The 20,450-nt window shown below is 44.8% G+C and overlaps 1 protein-coding gene across 3 annotated transcripts in view; it reads left to right on the forward strand.

Moving 5' to 3' along the window:
* Positions 1 to 19,678, forward strand: part of rgmd (RGM domain family, member D) — a 119,765-nt gene extending 100,087 nt beyond the window's left edge. For all 3 annotated transcript variants that reach the window (XM_072594278.1, XM_072594279.1, XM_072594280.1), the window contains one exon: positions 18,776 to 19,678. In XM_072594278.1, coding sequence (XP_072450379.1) covers positions 18,776 to 19,435 — 660 coding nt within the window. In that variant the 3' untranslated portion in view covers positions 19,436 to 19,678. The remainder of the gene's footprint in view (positions 1 to 18,775) is intronic.
* The last annotated feature ends 772 nt before the right edge of the window (positions 19,679 to 20,450 follow it).

The following is a 20,450-nucleotide window of genomic DNA, read 5'->3' on the forward strand; positions in this document are numbered from 1 at the left end:
TTGGTCGAAGAGGTGGGTTTTAAGGACATCTTCAAGGATGGGTCCGAGGTGGTGTGGTGTCGAGAGGAAATTTCGGTGCTCGAGGCCAATTTAATAAGCAAAGCAACCTTCCCTTTAATTATCAGATAATACGTATAATTTGAGTGGGGTCTGAGCCCAGAACCTTTTCGGCTCCAAGGCAGGAGTGCACCCATTTGGACCAAACTGGCAAAATGCTGTAGCAGGACATCAGAAATTAAAGGGGAAGTTTCAAAGAGGCAGCTTGTCTCCTGTTCACTATTGTTGAAGGTATTTGATATCTCTGACCCTAGTAGTCTGCCTAATATCAAGAAACCCAGTGGGTCCATCAAGCGCTCTTGTGGTTGCAAAATCAACTTTGTTTTTAAAAAAAAGTTGCCACGATGGTAACTACTGGCAGAAGTAATTCAGATTTTCAAATGACATATCCTCCATTTGGTAGCATTGGTTATTTTGTTTTTGCTAAGGCTTTCAACTTAAAAATAATTTCAACTTTTGACCAGTTACGACCCAATGAAACACGAAGGTGCAGTGAGAGGGCAAGTGGGTGGGGAAGATGGCAACAACATACAACATGTGGGAGAGGGAAGCTACAGACGATTCAGCCAATCTGAAGTGTGTTAAGTGGATTTTATAAGATCTACAGCACTGGATTTCAGCTCCAACCATATGCTTGACCTCAACTGGGGAGCAGAAAATAGACAGCAGAAATTTTGAAGGCGGGTGCTGTGGGTGTGTGTGTACACTCTACTTGGAATACCAACAACAACTTGACTTTTGAGTGTTGCTGAAAAATGCGTTCAGGCCCATTCTCTCACGAATACCAATGTAAAAAGGAAACCATGCTGTATGAGAGAACATTGCTGATTGCTTGGCAGGCGGGCACTAATTGGTGGTGATGTTTCCATGGAGAATACAAAGCGTTTTTGTGTCTATATCACTGCTAAGCAGTGAGGTAGAATAGGGAGGATTATTTAAAAAATAATTTGAATTTGGAGTAATGGCAGTCATGGGTGGAAATTCCAGAACGTGAGTTCTACGCAGTTGAAGATCACGGTTGTTGAGGCAGAGGGAGTTTCTAGTCATTCATGGGACGAGGGCAACACTGGCTAGACAGCATTTATTGCCCATCCTTAACTGCCCAGACGACAGTTGAGTCAACCATGTTGCTGTGGATCTGGAATCACATGTAGGATAGACCAGGTAAGATCAGCAGATTTCCTTCCCTTAAGGAGGTTAGAGAACCAGATGGGATTTTTTTCTGACAATCATTCATTGTCATCATTACATTCTTAATTCCAGATATTTATTGAATTCAAATTCCATCTGCTGTGCAGGATTTGAACTCTGGTCCCCGGAACATTACCTGAATCTCGGGATTAACAGTCCAGAGATAATACCATGAGACCATTGCCTCCCTCGTGCATGAGTGAATGTACAAAAGATCAAATTTTCAAAGGGAGAATTTAGATAACTGGAAAGGTACAGAAGAGCTGTGGTGTTATTAGCTCTCTGAAAGATTGAAGAGGTGCATTACATCAGCCATTTGCATATCTTGTGTTTGTCTAGTGTCTTTTTAATGGCATCCCATTGAGTGTAACAGAAGGATAGTGAGGTATAGTGCCAAAGAAGCGGGCCTAAAGTCTTGATTAAAACTAAGTTCAAGATATTTTCTAATTGTCCTATTCAGAGGTGTTATTTCTGGTGCAAGTGGGGCCTCCTAGCTCAGAGTGAGAGGTAATACCACTGCATCACTAGAGCCCTGTTGGAGATTCTAAGATGAGTTATTTTTAAGAGAACAGTGGTGTGGTTTAAGGAAACAATTCATGGAACTTAGTTGCATGAAGATAGAGCCGCCAGTGATGGGGCAGGAAGCTGGATGAATGTGGACCTGGGTCATCTGGATGTTGCCAAGCTGAAATGGAGTTGGAGGGAACTGACTTTAGGAGGTGCAGACACCGTCTAGGACTCTGGAGAGAGCATTGAGCTTTGAAATTGGGACATTAATTTGGAGAATACATGGGTAAAGGGTCGATTTTTGTTTTGAGAATAGTAATCATTGAGTGTGCTAGAGCTAAATATCTAGTGTTGTCAATTAACTCTAATTGCAATTTGCTGAGCCACTAACATTAATTGTAAAGCAAATCTGAATGTGACTGTGTTCCTGTCTTTTCTTGGCCAAGTGTACACAAACCAAGGGGATATCCAGGTCCTGCTATGGTACACATTATAACAGACTGCATTGTGTGTATATAGCCTAGTTTACTTGTATTGTGGTGGCGTGTAGCTTTACAAAATAGCATGGGCTTTGGCGAACTAAAAGCTGATTCCAGGCAGTGGGTGTGGTGGTACCATGGGCTGGTGCCAGATAAATCTTGGTCAACGATAACTGAACACATGGATGTGTGGCTTCAGAAAGGACAGTTGCTGCCCTGACAGCCAGACAGTTGAATCAGGAACAGGGCTAAGTTTCAAAGCCTACTGCTCCTGATGTGTGTTTGGACTGGGCTGCTGTGGAGTGGCAAGGGAGAGAGCTTCAAGAGTAAGATCACATTTTACAAGCAAACCACTGCTTGATGTAGTTGGGTGAAAGTTTCAATGGAAATAAATGAGGCAAAAGATTATTTGGACAGAGGTGAGCTCATCATAGAGTCATACAGCACAGAAACAGACCCTTCGGTCCAACCAGTCCATGCCGATCATAATCCCAAACTAAACTAGTCCCACCGACCTGCTTCTGGCCCATATCCCTCCAAACTGTTCCTATTGTCTTTAGATATTTTTTACTCATTTTAAAGCAGCAAATGGTTAGAGAGCCTCTGTTGAGGAACTGTAGCAAAGATGCAACCAAATGGTCAATGCAAACCTTTTTAAAAAGTACAGTTCGTTGTGCTATAATGTATATTTCATCAGCACGGATTGGCTAAACACGAACAAATTGTAGACGTTGTTTGATTAACGCAGGCTTTCTACTGACAGGTGTAATGGTTTTGTATAGTGGTTTTTGGCACGATTTGTATAGTGCAGGGACGCACAGGGACACAACTGTCATGATACAGCAGACTGACCTGTAAACAGACTCTTAATAAACCAAAATAATACACTTGGATATTTTGTAATCCTACCTGTTCAGAGATGTTACTGCACATCTTAGGAGCAGGTGAACTTTGAACCTGGGTCTTCTGCCTTTAAGATAGGATCACTACCAGTGCACCACAAGAACCCTAGAACAAGCTCATCTGTAAGCTGCAAAGGCACACATTTACTGGATAAGGCCCAGCAGATCAACCAGCATATGGAGAGGCCGCGCACACAGTGAGCGGTTCCAGCCTTCAGCACTGTTGGCCCACATGAACCTGGATTGTCTGCCAACTACATGGGTTCCAGTGCTTGCTTCTTCCATTTCCGATTTCCAGCAGCCTCAATATTCTCAGTAAATTTAGTTTTTGAGCATGGGTCAATGGCTACCGTGAAGATTTGGCTGTTGTTAGGCCAATTAATTTTTCATATCCTTCCGTGGCCTGGTCTTTCCCAATCTCTCTCACCTCCAGCACCTTCCATTTCTTGGGAGCTTCAAGATGGCACATGGGTTTGCTTTTGTGGTAATCACTCCTTAGACACTAGGGTAGGAAGGGGTTCGATGGGAGTGGAGCTCAGCTATTTTTCAGTTTTTAGACCTCAGGGTATCTGGAAAGAGGCCACCTTTCTTACCCACTGCTGACCAACACAAGGGGTACCACGTATGCAGTGACAGCTGCCTGCCTTTCTGTAAAAACAGGGTGGAGCATGTGGAAAAGCACAGCAGGTCAGGCAGCATCCGAGGAGCAGGTGAATTGATGTTTCGGGCATAAGCTCTTCATCAGGAATAAGTCCTTCTCCTGCTTCTCGGATGCTGCCTGACTTGCTGTGCTTTTCCAGCACCATACTCCACTCTGATTTCCAGCATCTGCGGTCTTCACTTACTCCTTACTCCTTTCTAGAAAACAGGACTTGATGGAATGGCACGAACTTCTGCTGTGTAGCACCAACAAGCCAAGATTTCACGCATCAGGAGTTCCAGCAAGATACTGTTTCTAGTTGCAGATGGCATTACTTTGCAAACTGATCCTCAACATTTCCACTTGCAGTATTGTCCAAGATATGTGCCTGCTAGGCTTAAATATCTGGGCCTTGGTTCTACAACAACTGGAACATAAAGTCGACTGGCGAAGATTGGGAATTCCCTTTTATTAGCAATTTAGGTCTGCACTTCTCTCAAGCCTTGCCCTCAGGGAGACCCAAAGTGTTTTTGCCCCAAGAAACACTTTATTGCAGTATAGTCAGTGTCATCTTGTAGGACAATGTGGCAGTCAATTTGCGAACAGCAGGCTCCCACAGACAGCAGTGAGCTAATGGTCTGTGTTTTCCAGGACACCAAGCAGGGCTGCTCTTCTTTTCTGAAAATGCCAAGGATTTTTCCCAGCCTCCCGAGTGTCTCGTTCAGAAGATGGCCTGCCTTGAGAGTGCACTACTCCCTCAGTGCAGGACTAGAATGGGCCTTGCATTTAAGATTCTGAGGCAGAAGGGACCCTGCTGCCATTGCTGATAAACCCCCCCCCCTTTTTAAAAAAAAACAATGAATACTTAGCAGTGATAGGGCAATGCCTTACTGTGAAGCATCTTCCAAGGATGCCTACCTTAAAGAGGTTTGCCTCTCTCTACAAGTCATGACCTGTCCATCATCTTTCCCACCAATCCACTCCACCCTCCTCTCCAACCTATCACCTTCTCCCCCACCTATCACACTGTCAGCTACCTTCGCTCACCCAATTAATCTCTCCACCCCCTTGGCTCACAAGCCTCCTTCCTGCTGAAGGGCTTATGCCCAAAACCTTGATTCTCCTGCTCCTCGGATACTACCTGACCTGCTGTGCTTTCCCGCCACCACATGCTCACCAATGCCAGTGGACAGCTAACAAGGGAATGGAGGGAGTTGGCCCTCGAGACTTTATTTTTGGGGGTCTTTTAAGTCCTGGACCCCAGCATTCCAACAGTTGCGGATCTCCTCCTTGTGGGAAGGTTTTGCAGATCAATACTACAGACAGTTCTTCGTTTACTGTTGTACACTTGGGAGTACTTTTAATCTAGCTATCGTACTTTTTCAAAGGTTTGAAAGTAGTGGCCTGTAGCCCAGTACTCTCAGGATCTGGTAAAATCTATCCCTTGTCCTCAATGTGCTTTATTTTCTAAAGCCATGACAACAGTTTAATTAACTTTTTACAACTATAATCACAAATGATCTATGGGTTTGATCTCTCTCTCTCTATGAAGCAGACTGTAAGCACAAATGCAGCAGATACTATTGTGCTTTTGAACTGTATAATTAATTTCTCTGAGGCAATTGCAGAATTAACAGAACCCCTGTTAGCAAAGGAGATATGCAAGCAAATGGACACTGAAGCAGATTACTCGCAGACAACAGTGGTTTAAGGATACGATAGGGCTTTCAAAGTGATTTCTAAGCATTTGCTTTCAAAAGGTGAGAATAAAGAACATTGGGGGTGGGTAGCTAAAAGACCCAGTCAACAAAGGGTGTGGAATTAAAACCAAAATGCGGGGGTAGGGCCTAAAGTCTGAAGTTACTGAAGCAATTCCATAATCTCTGGTGAGAGAGATGGAATTTCTGCACGCTGTTGAAATCTTTCTCTTTTTACATGGGACGTGAACAGAAGCAGCATTTTTACGACTCTGTCAAGCCAAAAACTGGATATTTGCCAATTTTGCTTTCTCTCCATTGGGATGAGGGACCCTGCAGTACTAAATTGGTAACACAAATGAGCTTCCAATTAGTGGTGAATAAGCAGTTTTGTGCTGTGGATTCTGGTCCTCTGGGAAATGGTCCTGCACTCACTCCCTAAGAACCAATCTCTGTTTGAATGCAGTCAGCCCAAGCTGTATTCATGTCTAGGCACTGCATTCAAACTCCCTGTACCATTTCAGTCTCTTCTAGGCTCTGCTTGAACACAGATGTTTCTGCTTCTTAATGGACCTTTTCAAGTGTGTTTTTAAAAAAATATATTTTCTGTGCGTCCGTGTTGCTTTTTTAGTCTCGTTCCTTCGTATCAAATATCTGAACTTTCTTTAAAGGGCGCAGTTTCTGACCACGTTCTCAATAGGCAGTACAGTTCACTGCAAATCATTCCTGTTGTTTGAATTAAGCAGCTTATTTAACACTGCAAAGTGAAAATTTGTGTAAGGAAAAATGTTTGCATTTCATGAGAGTTTGAATTGAGAAGTAAGCAAACTCTTGGCTGCTTTTTTTAAAAAAAAAGCTACTTTGCATTAATATTTAGTGGACCAGTTCCTATCACTGTGACCCTGTGCCTTAGTCAAACTGTATGATGCAAGTGCAAATTTTGTAATTTATACAAGCAAAAAAGAACTCTGCATGCTGTAAATTTGGAATGCAGAAATTGCTGGAAAAGCTCAGAAGACCTGGCAGCATCCGTGAAGATAAATCAGAGTTAACATTTCAGGTCCCGATGACCCTTACTCAGAACTGATGGTAGCTAGGAAAATGTGGGTTTATATGCAGAGGATAGCATGGGCAGGGGGGGGAGAGGGGGGTAGTGGAGGGGAGGAGTAAACGAAAAGTCGGGATAGAGCCCACAGAGAGAGAACAGTTGGACAGTCAAAGGAGTGGATAACAATTTGGCCAGGAGGCTGAATAGCTGTTAATGGAAACTGAATGATTAACAATATTTTGTGGAGGTGCCAGTTTTGAACTGGGGTGGACAAAGTTTAAAAATCACACAACACCAGGTTATAGTCCAACAGGTTTACTTAGAAGCAGTAGCTTTCAGAGTGCTGCTCCTTCATCAGGTGGTTCAACTGATGAAGGAGCAGCGCTCCGAAAGCTAGTGCTTCCAAATAAACCTGTTGGACTATAACGTGGTGTTGTGTGATTTTTAACTTTGGCTAACAATGAGTAGTGTGTAATGGCGGACTGTGTGATAACAAGGCCTGGTGTGTGGGATAGGGGGCTAGGACATGGGGAGTTCAGGCCCTAAAATTATCGAACTCAGTGTTGAGTCTAGAGGCTGCAGGGTCCCCAAGTGGAAAGTGAGGTGTTGTTCGCCCAGCTTGCCCTGAGCTTTGTTGTAACACTGCAGCAAGCCTGAGACAAATGTTGGACAGGGAACAGTGGTGTGTTGAAGTGGCAGGCAACTGTGGAAGCTCAGTGTTTTTTGTGGGCAGAATGTAGATGTTCTGCAAAGTGGTCACCCAGTCTACACTTTGTTTCCCCAGTGCAGAGGAGACCACATTGTGAGCAGTGAGTGGAGCTAGTCTCTTCATATTAGCATCTCTGGTTGAGTATTGCAGCACGTTATCTGGGCTCAGCAGATAAAGCCTGGCTGAGTAGCAGGATGTTGGGAGAAAATGGGTCCATGATATTGATTTTACAAGTGAAGTCTCATGGCAAGATTGATTTTGCTTTATGCAAGCACTTCTACACACACACAGAGGATGGAGGATGTTTCGAATTTCCTCCCACAAATGGCAAAAAATGGATGCTAGATCAGTTAATTTTAAATCCAAGATCCATTTTTGTTAAGCTGATGAGTTGTAACGCAAACTGCCAGCAGGTCCCATTTGCATTATTGAATTGATATAAACTGCACATGTTTAATATTTTATTAAACAGTGTCGTGTTCGGAGGGCTGGTAATGGGTTGCATGATGAATCTGTTTGTAGTTGAATGTTGCAATCGCACTAAATGTGTTGCCTTTTAAGAGTTTAGATGGATTTGTTGCATCAATGTCTTTAGTGATGCAGTTTTTCGGAGTGAGCAGTTGGGGTTCTTCTGCATTTTGCTGTCCCACAGTTTCTGGTGGAATGTACTGATGTCACAGCCACTGTAACCACATGTGTTGGGTGTGCACCCCACCTCCTGCAGTTAGCAAACACTGATCCCTGTGAAGCATATGCAGATAATTAAAGACGTAAAACAATGTTTTGAAGCTGTAATGTGTTAAAAAGCTATTCATTCAGTCGAGATTGGTGTCTGAATGGTCTTCAAGATTGGTTGATGCAAGAAACATGTTCTAGATTACAGGGGAGTCCAGAACCAGGGATCACAGATTAAGGATGCAAGGGTGGCCATTTCAGACTGAAATGAGAAATTTCTTCACCCAGAGCGTGTTGGAATCTTCTACCACAGAAAGTGGTTGAGGCCAAAGTATTGAAGGTTCTTAAGGCTAAAGGGGTCAAAGGGTATCAGGCAGCAGTGGGAACAGAGTTGGATGATAAGCCATGAGTTGATAAAGGGTGGAGCTGGGTAAAGTACAGCAGGTCAGGCAGCATCTGAGGAGCAGGAGAGTCAACATTTCAGAGCAGACCTTTCTTCAGGTCACTCCAGCATCTGCAGTGCTTGCGAACTCCTGATCAGCCACGATCACACTGAATAAGTTTGAAGGGCTGAATGGCCTACTCTTCCCATTTTTCTATTTCTGTGCTTTGTCTCCTTTCCCTCCCTGATTCCATATCCTTCCATTCCTTCTAAACTTGAATGTTGACAAAGTTCTTCCTCCATCTCAAATCCTGGAACTGAATTTGTTTCCCAACTCTGAAATATTTTCTCTTGCATATTCCTACCCAGTCTCTTGCGTTGAATCTCTTATGCCCTCCAATTCACCACAACTGCTGGATAAAGGTTTACTCTCATTGACTCCATCGCCATCCTTCTGTTATCTCTTTGGTTAACACTTGAGTTTGTTTCAATTTATGAAGTTGACTAGATGTGCAAGACAGGTCTATAAACATGGTAAACTGAGGCTGTTTTAATATTCCTGCAAGATATTTTGCTTGACCAAAAACTAAGTATACAAGCTTGGTGTAGTACAGCTGATCAAAGAGGAGTTGTGCTCAGATGGTCCAAATGCTGTGGAGGAGGCTGGTTCATGTGAAGAAGGCTTGTGGGTACTAGTGCATGGTACAGGGGCAACACCCATATATAATGTCTGATTGGACCTGGAGGTAGGCTGATAGCTGGGCAAATCACAATGGTGCTCTTCAGAAACCTGAGGTGCAGAGTAAGATGGAGTAGGATCTGTTGAGGCCTAGTTAGTGATCCAGAAGGACTTTTCAGGTTGAATTAACCATCTTCCTTCGATTGGTATGGGCCTGACGTCACATGTAGGTCAGACCAGGTAAAGATAGCAAATTTCCTTCCCTGAAGGGCATCAGTGAACCTTGGGGGGATTTACAATAATCAGCAATGGTTACACAATCAATATTAGGCCAGTTTTTCTTTTAATTGCAGATTTTTATTGTCTTTAGATTTTGTGATCTGCCATGGTGGGATTTAAACCCATCTCCCCAAAGCATTAGTTTGTAGGCCAGTGGCAGGATGACCATTTGCTTCTATCTAAGGCTGTGAAGTAAAGGGGATGTCTTTGTGCCCCCTTGTGGTACGTTGCTTTTTCTCAGCATGGCAGGTCACAATGCTGCATGTCCTTCTGGGCTGTGTTGGTGCTTTGTCCTGGGTATAACATCCAGCCGAAAATGTGTTGCTGGAAAAGCGCAGCAGGTCAGGCAGCATCCAAGGAACAGGAGAATCGACGTTTCGGGCAGAAGCCCTTCTTCATGGGTTAGGATGTCTTCACCAGTGAGAATCAGCTACCCCTTCCTCCCCAATATTCAGGAGGTAGAAGAGGGGGAACAGGTCATAGACCAGATCCCCACCTCCCCATATACAGGCTGTTTTCGCTTGCAATGTTGATTGATTCCCTCTTTTGGCCCCCACCAAAGTGTTTTTCTTCTCCCTCTGTGTGTGTCTCCCCCTCTGTCATTCTCTGTCTGTGTCTTTTTTTTCTCTCTCTCTCTCTCTCTCTCTTTTCTCCCCCCCCCCCACCCCCCGCCCCCACACCACTGTGTGTGTTTCTGTGGCTCAGATGATGTGTTAGGCATTGAAATTGTCATAATCTTAGGATCTTGCAGGAAGGTTTTGAAGTACTACAGTTCTTGCTCCCCCTCCCTGACCCTGTTTCCAGGCTGATACAGTTGCCCATGTTAGATAGTTGGGCTGAACTCCAGTATCAATAAGCATTAAACAGGCAGTGCGTTGGAGAGTTACACAAGAGCTTTTCACAGACTTTAAAACATTACCTGTGGAAACATGTGTGTCAGTGTGTGAACGCTGTTACTGTTCCAAGGTGGGTCCTTGTGCACGTCAGTCAGTCAGTCAGTCAGCAGCTCGCCCGGCATCTGGCAAGGTTCCAGCCTGCTCTTAATCCCCCACCCCCACCCCTATCCCACACCCACCTACCCCATCCTATAATCCCCCTTTTGCCCCTAGAAGCATGACAATCCCACCAGTTCCACAGGCACTTGCCTCCCTCGTCTCATGGTAGGAAGTTGGCTTCATGATCAAATATCCGCCATGACAAGCCCTCAATTTCTTCCTCTCCTGGTGTCCCCACCAGTACCCCTCCATCGACTCACTCGTTTGTTTGGCTGGTCCTCGCCCTCCATAATTTCTCCTTCGAATCCTCCCACTGCCTCCAGACAAAAGAGATGGCCATGGGCACCCGCATGGGCCCAGCTCTGCCTGTCTCTTTGTTGGTTACGTGGAACAGCCCATCTTCCAAGGTTACACTGGCACTGTTCCCCACCATTTCCTCTGCTACATTGATCACTGCATTGGCACCATCTCATGCTCCCACGAGGAGGTTGAACAGTTCATCAACTTCACCAACACATTCCACCCCGACCTTGAGTTCATCTGGGCCATCTTGGACACCTCCCTCCCCTTCCTGGACTTCACCATCTCCATCAACAGTGACCGACCCAACACTGACATCTTCTACAAACCCACCAACTCCCACAGCTATTTGGGCTACATCTCCTCTCACCCTGTTTCCTGTAAAAATGCTATTCCATATTCCCAATTCCTCTGCCTCCACTGCATCTGCTCCCAGGAGGACCAGTTTCACCACAGAACAGATGGACTCCTTCAAAGACCTCCATTTCCCCTCCCACATGGTCACTGATGCCTCCAGTGCATCTCATCCACTTCCACACCTCTGCCCTTGAACTCCATCCTCTAACCATAAAAAGGACATAATCCCCATCCCCCCTCTCTCACCTTCCATCTCACCAACCTCCATATACATCGCATCATCTGCTACCTACATACGGAAACCACCACCAGAGATATATTTCCCTCCCCACCCCTATCCGCTTTCCATAAAGACCATTCCCGCTGCAACACCCTTGTCAGATCCATGCCCCCACCTTCCCCTGCCATCACAGGAATTGCAATTCTGCGCCCACACCTCCCCCCTCACTCTGTCCAAGGCCCCAAAGGAGCCTTCCACATACACAAAAGATTTACTTGCATTTCCACACATGTCATTAACTGTATTCGTTGCTCCTGATGCAGTCCCCTTGACGTTGGGGAGACAGGACGTCTACTCGCAGAGGACTTCAGAGAACAATTCCAGGACACCCGCACCAACCAACCCCATCGCCCCATGGCTGAACACTTCAACTCCCCCTCCCACTCCACATGCAGGTCCTGGGCCTCTTCCATCGGTGACCTCTACCAACCCCCCCCACAACCCCCCCCCCCCCCACCCCCCCCCCCCCACCCTTTACCACCTGATGCCTGGAGAAGAACGCCTCCTCTTCTGCCTACAACCCCACGGCATCAGTGTGGATTTCACCAGTTTCTCCATTTCTTCTCTCCCCACCTTATCCCAGTTCCAAACTTCCAACTCGGTAGTGCCCTCATGACCTGCCCTACCTGTCCATCTTCCTTCCCACCTATCTGTTTCACCCTCCTCTCTGACCTATAACCATTGCCTCCACCTCCGTCTACCTATAGCACTCTCAGCTACCTCTCCCCAGCCTCACCCCTTCCATTTATCTCTCCACCCCCTCGGCTCACAACCTCATTCTTGATGAAGGGCTTTTGCCTGAAATATCAACTCTCCTGCTTCTCGGCTGCTGCCTGATCTGCTGTGCTTTTCCAGCACCACACTCTCTACTCTGATCTCCAGCATCTGCAGGCCTCACTTTCTCCCAGCTTCATAATCGAGCCGCTTTATTGTTTGAAACCCAGAAGGAATCCAATGTCTGAGTTGTCCCTTCTTCCTCGCACACTGCCTCCGATCTCCAACATTCCAGGCTTAATGATGGGATTCCCCCCTCCCCGTTGGCCTGGAGTGTTGTTGAACTGTGTGGTTTGCTTGGAGGCTGGGCACTGCCTGTTCAGTGCTGCTTATTACCAGAGTTCAAGCCAAATATCTGATGTTAAGAAGAAAGGTATTGCCTGTATGTAGAGTCTTTTTGGGACATTGGTTCATATCAACAGCTTGTGGAATTTAATTTCAATTAATACAATCTGGAGCATTGAACTTGTTTTTGTAACGGTGACCATGGCAACTATTATTGTAACCATCTCATCTGGTTTCCAAATGTCCTTTCCAAAAGGAAGAGTGGGATTGTTGCAAAGGGGATTCACCAGGATGTGCTGGTGAGACAACATCTGGAGTTCTGAAGTTTTTCTCCCTTTTATTTAAAGTAGGATATTATTTCACTGGAGACCATTCAGAGAAGGTTCACTCGGATGGTCCCTGGTGTGGATTATTTTGTGAGCAAAGGCTGAATAAGTTGGCACTCTATTCACCGGAATTTACAAGAATGAGTGGTGATATCATTGAAACACAGGATCCTTCAAGGGCTTAGTGAGATAAATGTTGAGAAGATGTTTCCCTCTTGGAAGAGGGTCGAGGATCACAGGGCATAGTCTCAGAATAAAGGAGTGCCAGTTTAAGACAGAGATGAGAAATCTCTCCTGAGGGTGGAGTGTCTTTGGAGCTCCGTGGGGACAGAGTCCTTGTGTGTATATATAGGGCAACGAAGGATTACAGAGAAATTGAGGAATGTCCGATTAGCCGCAATCCTATTGAATAGCCTCGCAGGCTCGAGGGGGCCGAATGGCCTGCTGTTCCTATTTGTTTTGCATGCTGCCTGGGCTAGACTGATTCAGTTATGAAGAGAAACTAGATAGACTGGAGTTCTTTTCCGGAGAGCAGAGAAGTCTTGGTGGGGTGGGGGTGGGGACGCAGGGAGCAAGGGTTGGGTTTGATTAAAATATGGACGATAGGAGGACAGGTAGGTCCTTTCGCCCTCGAACATGGTGCACCACAATATGATCATGCTCCCTACCTTAAATGCCCCCTCCAGCTCCAGCAACCCATGATCCTTTTAGCCATAAGAGCTAAATCTATCTCCTTCATGAAAAGATGCTGTTTTTGCCCTGACTGTTTTCTGTGGTTGTGAATTCCACAGGCTCACCACTCTCCGGGTGAAGACATTTCTCCTTGTTTACTCTTTATCCTTATCTATGACCCCTGGTTCTGGACTCCCCCACCATCGGAACCATCCTGCATCTAACCTGTCTGGCACTGTTAGAATTTTATAGATTTCTATGCAATTTCCATCTTAGTTTTCTAAACTCTAGTGAATAGAATCCTAACTGACTCAATCCTCCTACATCAATCCTGTTCTCCCAGGATTTAATTCGGTAAACCTTCACTGGACTCCTGCTATAGCAAGAACATCCATCTTTTGGGTAAGGAGAACAAAGCTGTGCGCACTATTCCAGGTTTGGTCTCACCAAGGCCATGTATAATTGCAGCAAGACATCCTTTTTCCTGTACTCCAAGATGAGGTGTGCCAAGTTCTGAGGGCGATAGACAGGGTGGGTGAGGGGTCAATAACCAGGGGCACAGTTTTAAAGTAAGGAGCAGGAGGTTTAGACAAGATTAGAGCAAATGATTTTGTACCCAGTGGGTTGTAGGTCTCTGGAAGTTGCTTCCTAAAAGGTTGGGAGAGGTGGTAACCCTAAAGACAAAACATTGTAGTACGCTTAAATGGTTCCAAGAACAGATGGAGTGTTGTTGAGAACAAAGACATAATGCCAAAGCATTGACATGCTGGGTAGGGTTGTTCACAATAAGCACAGTATAAGCTGCAAAACCCAGAAGCGAATGTCTCTGATCAGGTATGATTCCATGATAGGAAGGATGTAGAAGGATTAGAAAGATGCAGAGGAGATTTACCAGGATGCTGTCCGGTATGGAGGGAAGGTCTTACGAGGAAAGGCTGATGGACTTGAGGATGTTTTCGTTAGAGAGAAGAAGCTTAAGAGGTGACTTAGTAGAGCTATACAGGATGATCAGAGGGCTAGAAAGGGTAGACAGGTGGTGATCACTAGTACGCGGGGCATAGCTTTAAATTTGAGGGGTGATAGATATCGGACAGATGTCAGAGGTAGGTCCTTTACTCAGTCATAAGGGCATGGAATTCCCTGTCTGCAGCAGTGGTGGACTTCCAACATTAAGGACATTTAAATGGTCATTCCATAAACATATGGATGATAATGGAATGGTGTAGAATAGATGGGCTTTAGATTGGTTTTGCAGATTGGTGCAACATCAAAGACCAAAGGGCCTGTGTTGCGCTGTTATGTTCTATGATTGGATGGTACTTGCTGAACAGGCAAGTGTGCTACTAACTGCAGTAATGACCAAATTAAGATACTTGGTTGAGTTCATAATCTGGCCTATTTTATTTGCTAGAAGCAGCATCCATGCCCACTCCCTGCAAACAAGAGGAATATGTTCAAACCTTGTACCTATATTTTATTTTAATTACCTGGGGTTCTGGGGAGTTTGAAGTTCCCTGTTGCTTACTGCACGGCAACACTTCAGTTGGTGAATTTAACCCCCATTTCCCCTCCAGTATAAATTGATGTAATTTGGCATCTTGCATTTATCCTGATGAGTGTAAACTTTAAAGCATCAGCAGCGTGTTGGATTTTCAGAGATATTAAGTTAACTAACACAGTAATTTGTATATCAATTGTACCTAATTGGTAACATTCCCACCTGATGAGGTGGAAAGTTGTGGATTCCAGTCCTACTCCTGACACAGGAGTGTGTAATCCAGGTTAACTGTCCCAGTGCTGCACTGTTGATCATAGTCCACACTGAATCTCTGAAGGGCATCCCACCCAGACCCACACCCAACCCTATAACCCTGCATCTCCCATGGCTAATCCATCTCCCTTGCACACTATGGACACATTAACATGGCTAATCCACCTAACCTGTACATCTTTGGACTGTGGGACAAAACTGGAGCAGAAACTCACGCAGGAGGAATGTGCAAACTCCACACAGTCACCCAAGGGTGGAAACGAACTGAGGTCCCTTGTGCTGTGAGGCAGCAGTGCTAACCACTGAACCGCCCACATGTTGAGAGCTGCCATCTTTCATCTGAGATGTTAACCAGACTCCTATCTGTTCTGTGGCCATATAAGACAAAATGCTGCTTTATTCAAAGGGGACAGGGTTTTTTATTTCTGGGAACTTTGGCTGAGACCTATCATTAAAGTAGGTGATCTGGTCATGATCTCTTTGTGTATAAACTATGGGAATTCAGTGTGCTGTGACATGGATGGCACTGGTTGTGAAGCACAATGGGATAACCTTGTGGCGTGAAAGGCGCTATACAAATGCAAGTATTAAATTGGAAGCTTAATTTATCCAAATCTCATGTGAAATAGATAATCACCTTGTTGAGAGAGATGTTATGACGTACCCCTGAAGCATGGGGGGGGACTTGAACCAAGGCCTCCTGGCTCCGATACTATTACTGTACTCCAAGAGCCCTGGAACAACCAGCATATAGCACTTTAGTCTGTGTGAGAATCTTTTGAGGTTATTGATCATAACAATTATCATTGGCAACCTCTGATGAGAAGCAAGTGAGATATTAGCCAAGGTGCCCACTGTCTTTTTAGAAAAAGAAGCATTGACACAGATGAGCTTATCCTGACTAAATGAGCTCCAAACACACTCCTTCACTTATCCATCATGCTTTGAATATTTGAAGTTGATGCTGAAGATGAGTTTTTTGAAAGTCTTTATGCAGCTGTCAAAAAAACAATGTTAGTCTGAGTGCTTCTGATCAAATCCCAAGCAGGCAAAGGTCATCCACCACAAATTATTGGAAACTTATTCAAATCGAGTCAGATTCTATTGCACCACCTTGACAGTAAAGCAATGAGGCTTCATTATCAATGAATGACCTTACTCTTCACCTCCTGTACTCCGTGTTAGTGGTTGCTATTCCTAAAACCCTGAGTGTGAACCACCCAATCAAAACCAGGAATCCTTCCCCACAATCCTACTCCTTCCTTACTGGCATTCCATTTTATTCAGAGCAGAAAGGTTTAGGAAAGACTGTCTTCAATTCCTGTCGCCGCCTCTGTGACTGGTTGTAATCTGGATGGAATCTCTGGGGATTTTGCCCAAAATTTAGGGTCATAAATAGAAGCAAGTCCAACAAGGAATTCAGGAATAACTTTTGGGGGGGTGGGGGGTGAGAATATGGAGCTTGCTGACTGGTTGAGGTAAATATGCATTTAAGGATAAACACAAGAGAGGGAGAAGGATATAAAAGGATGTGCTAGAGCACTGAAAGTGCTTAATATGGAACATAAGCATGAGAATGTGGGTGACTCTTAACAGCCCTTTGAAAGGATTGAGCAATCCCTTCTATTCAAAGCAACTTAGTGATGGGCAGCACATGCTGGTCTTGCCAGTGACCGTCTTCTATCCAATCATTTTTCTTTTATCTGTGGAATTAACACATGGGTTGAATGACCTGTTCTGCCCCGTCGATTCTACACATGTCAATGCAATTTGTTCTTGTAAGTGCCTTGTGCAAAATTAATCAGACTTGTGGGTGCAGAGGCCCATGATATATGTCTATGAAGTCGATACTCCAGAAAAACGGTCTTTGAAATGGGAGTTTAGAGTTCCTAGCACACTTGTTGCAGCAAGCAGTTTTAAATAATGATTTGTTTTGCCAGCTGCTGTCGCTCAGCAATTAAACAACGATATTTAATGCTGCTAGTTAATTAATTGCTGTAGGGTTGCATCAAATAGACTTTAAGTGCCGATATGTTCTAACATTGTAGAAGACTTGACTTGAATCTAAAGAGTTGACAAATTTTAGCTGATCCAGATCCTCCTAGCTGTCCAATCTGAGGACCAGTTCCCTCCTTTTCCCAGACCATAAAGACAGAAACTTTAAGAAAACTGCAGCAAACCTTTTATTAACCAGCACATGTGGGACCAGGAATGTGTCTGTTGATCAAACATTCCAGTTGATCAAGAGAGCCACATAATCAATGTAAAACACGAAGTAAAAAAATGTAACGTGGAGGGGTTGTATCTATGTATGTTATACTTTAATTACAGCACAAATCACTTAATGCAACTTTGCCTTGAATAAAACTTATTGGCGGATTGTCTTCTTACTCGCACCTTCCTGGCAGAGATTGCGATGACGCAATAAAACTTGGAGGTGTTTGAGTTATATGGTCTCTACCAGTTTATCAAATGCTGGGTTAAAACAAAGTCTACTGTAACTTGCTCGATCCAAACAATGTGAAGCTTTTGTTCGGTGTTCAGGTGTGACTGAATCCTTCAGGATAAAGCCTTCACTAAAAGGGGATTATTATCCATTCCATTTCAATATGATTTTCTTCTCAACAATAGTAAGATGTTTTGAAGTAGCAACAATCCACTCCAACAGTAAATAGTTTTTAACCGAGACATTAGCTTTTTGTAAAGAAAAGGGTTCCTTGATTCAAATGAACATCCGACCATCTGTAATTGAGGTCCCCCGCGGGTTACAATGTGATGGGCTTTTCACATTATAGCATGTCTCTTCTAAATGTTTTAAAAGTTAGTGACTTGCTAAGTGGTTTCATATGCTCCTGAATTTCTCAGGCTGATATCTCAGATTGGTCAACTATCATTAGAGATGTTCCTGGATACAAATTGTGTGGGCCTTGTTCCATCAATCTCAAATGTTCTTAATCTCCATAAATGGCAGCCTCATTCCCTTGATTTTGCTCTCACTCTTCTCAAAACCTAGAAAATGTGCGCAGGAATTAGCCATTCAGTCCTTCAGGTCTGCTGCACCATTCAGTATCACATATTTAATCATGGCTGATCATCCAACTCTGTACCCTGTTCCTGCTTTCATTCTATTACCTTTAGCTTGAAGAACTATAACTTGTCAAATGTTCAATGCTGTGGACTCCGCAGACTGTAGATGCCGTTAACTAGATTTTTGATTACCTCCTCATGTTCCATTGGCTCTCCGTTCATTCTGTCTAGTCATGCCACCTTTTAACATGGAATGACTCAGCACAACAAGAGGCCATTCATCTGTTTTATTTTATTAGATTCCCTACAGCGTGGAAACAGGCCCTTCGGCCCAACAAGTCCATACCGACCCTCTGAAGAGTAACCCACCCAAGCCCATTTCCCTCTGACTAATGTACCTAACACTACGGGCAATTTAACATGGCCAATTCACCTGACCTGCACATTTTTGGATTGTGGGAGGAAACCGGAGCACCCGGAGAAGACCCACGCAGACACGGGGAGAATGTGCAAACTCCACACAGACGGTTGCCGGAGGCGGGAATCAAACCCAGGTCCCTGGCGCTCTGAGGCAGTAGTACTAACCACTGAGCCCCCATGTTGTTTTGTTTTGGCCTTTGCTAGCCCAGCTACCCATAATCCCTCTAATATGCAAGGGATTGTGAATTTGCATTTGTCAATTACTTCAGAAATTTTGAGATACCTTTTATTAATTCTGACCTCTTGCTTTTTTTATTTTGCAGATTACAATCATATTCAAGAGCTTTCAGGGCTGCACAGAGCAGAAGGTTTATCAAGCGACCACAGATGACCTTCCGTCAGCGTTTGTGGATGGTACGACAGGTGGTAGCGAGAAGGAAGGTGAGAACAGCCTGAGAATACTTGAGAAGGTGGGCAGTGCCCAGGTGGAAATCCAAGCCCACTATATTGGCACCACCATCATTGTGCGCCAGGTGGGTGACTACCTGACCTTTGCCATCAGGGTCCCTGAAGAGACTTTGAACTACGCAGATGAGAACGTGTGCCTGCAGCTCTGCCTGCATGGCTGCCCCCGTAACGAGCTTATCAAGGAGCACACGCTACCCAGGAGGCCATCCGGTGCCAGGCTGCAGCGCCCCCGCCAGGCATACACGGTGGAAAGCGCAACAGCCAAGTGCCGGGAGATCCTCCAGGTGGAGGACGTGTACTTCCAGTCCTGTGTCTTCGACCTCCTGACGACAGGGGACCCGGCATTCTCCATGGCTGCCCATGGGGCCTTGGAGGACCTGAAAGCACTGCACCTCAATGTTCTCAAATTGCACAGTTCACCCAGGACTGAGGAGGGTCGGAATGGAACTCCATCCTGTCACCAGACAGCCCTCACTTACCTGGCATGTCTTGTCTTAGCAATAGCCCTCATGTAGTGAATGTGTATACCCACAGAATGCAAATTGTCTATATAATAATATATTGAAGTGTACATATGTGAAAATGATGTGTAAAGTGCCTGTACATATAGTTGTATCGTATGAATTGTATGTTGAGAACCTTTGTTAGTAACTAGAGTTTTTTTTTGCGTACTCGTGGTTTTAAGAATGCTTTTTTTTTCCGGGAATGATATCAGATGGGCATCTAATCTTTGCCTATTAAAAAAATATTGTGCTAAAGTGCTTTATGAGGTCTGTCCTGTGTGGTTGGAGGTGTTTGGGTTTGTTATTTTGCTTATGGGTGCTGTTGAAAGATATTCCTTTAATTCCCAACCCTCCCCATCACAAACACATGCACTCAAACTCTTCCTCTTCCTCTCTCTCGTCCTCTTTCTTTCTCTCTCTCGATCCCATCCCCCTCTTTCTCGGTCTCACTGCCTTCCCACCCTCTCTATCTAATTTACTGGTGTTCTTTACTCCAGTATTTTAATATTTCCAGCCAGAGGCCTCTGTTGAGAATTACATTCACCAGATTCCGTGTCCTCTGCGGCTGATGGACAATGCATTTGCCTCCTTCAGTCAAGATTCAAGTCCAGCATCAGTACTTGGGGTACAAAAGTCCTGGCCCACCCTCTCGGAGACTGAGGGTGCGCTGTGATGCCAGAGGAGCTGTCTTTCAGTGGATGCATCAGACTGAGGTCCTACCATCCCTTGCATGTGGGTGTAAAGTAACTTAGAACTTGAGAGTGGGAGAAACTATCCATAGCCCGTCTTTCCAAGTCTTCTGTTACCTTCAATATCTAGAAATCTGTCTGGAGTATGCTGTCTGAACCTCCACTGCCCTCTGGAGTTGAGCATTCCTCACCCTCTGAGTGAGGAAATTCCTCCTAATCTTTAATCTGAAAAGGGCTTGCCTTTTCTTTCTCATTGGTGGCTGTCACAGAACCCAAAGCCTGAGAAATATCCTGGAAGAATTTTGGATGTCTCAATAAGATTACTCCTCGTTCCTCAA

The sequence above is a fragment of the Chiloscyllium punctatum genome, chromosome 24 (genome assembly GCF_047496795.1).
Source record: "Chiloscyllium punctatum isolate Juve2018m chromosome 24, sChiPun1.3, whole genome shotgun sequence".
Taxonomy (NCBI): domain Eukaryota; kingdom Metazoa; phylum Chordata; class Chondrichthyes; order Orectolobiformes; family Hemiscylliidae; genus Chiloscyllium; species Chiloscyllium punctatum.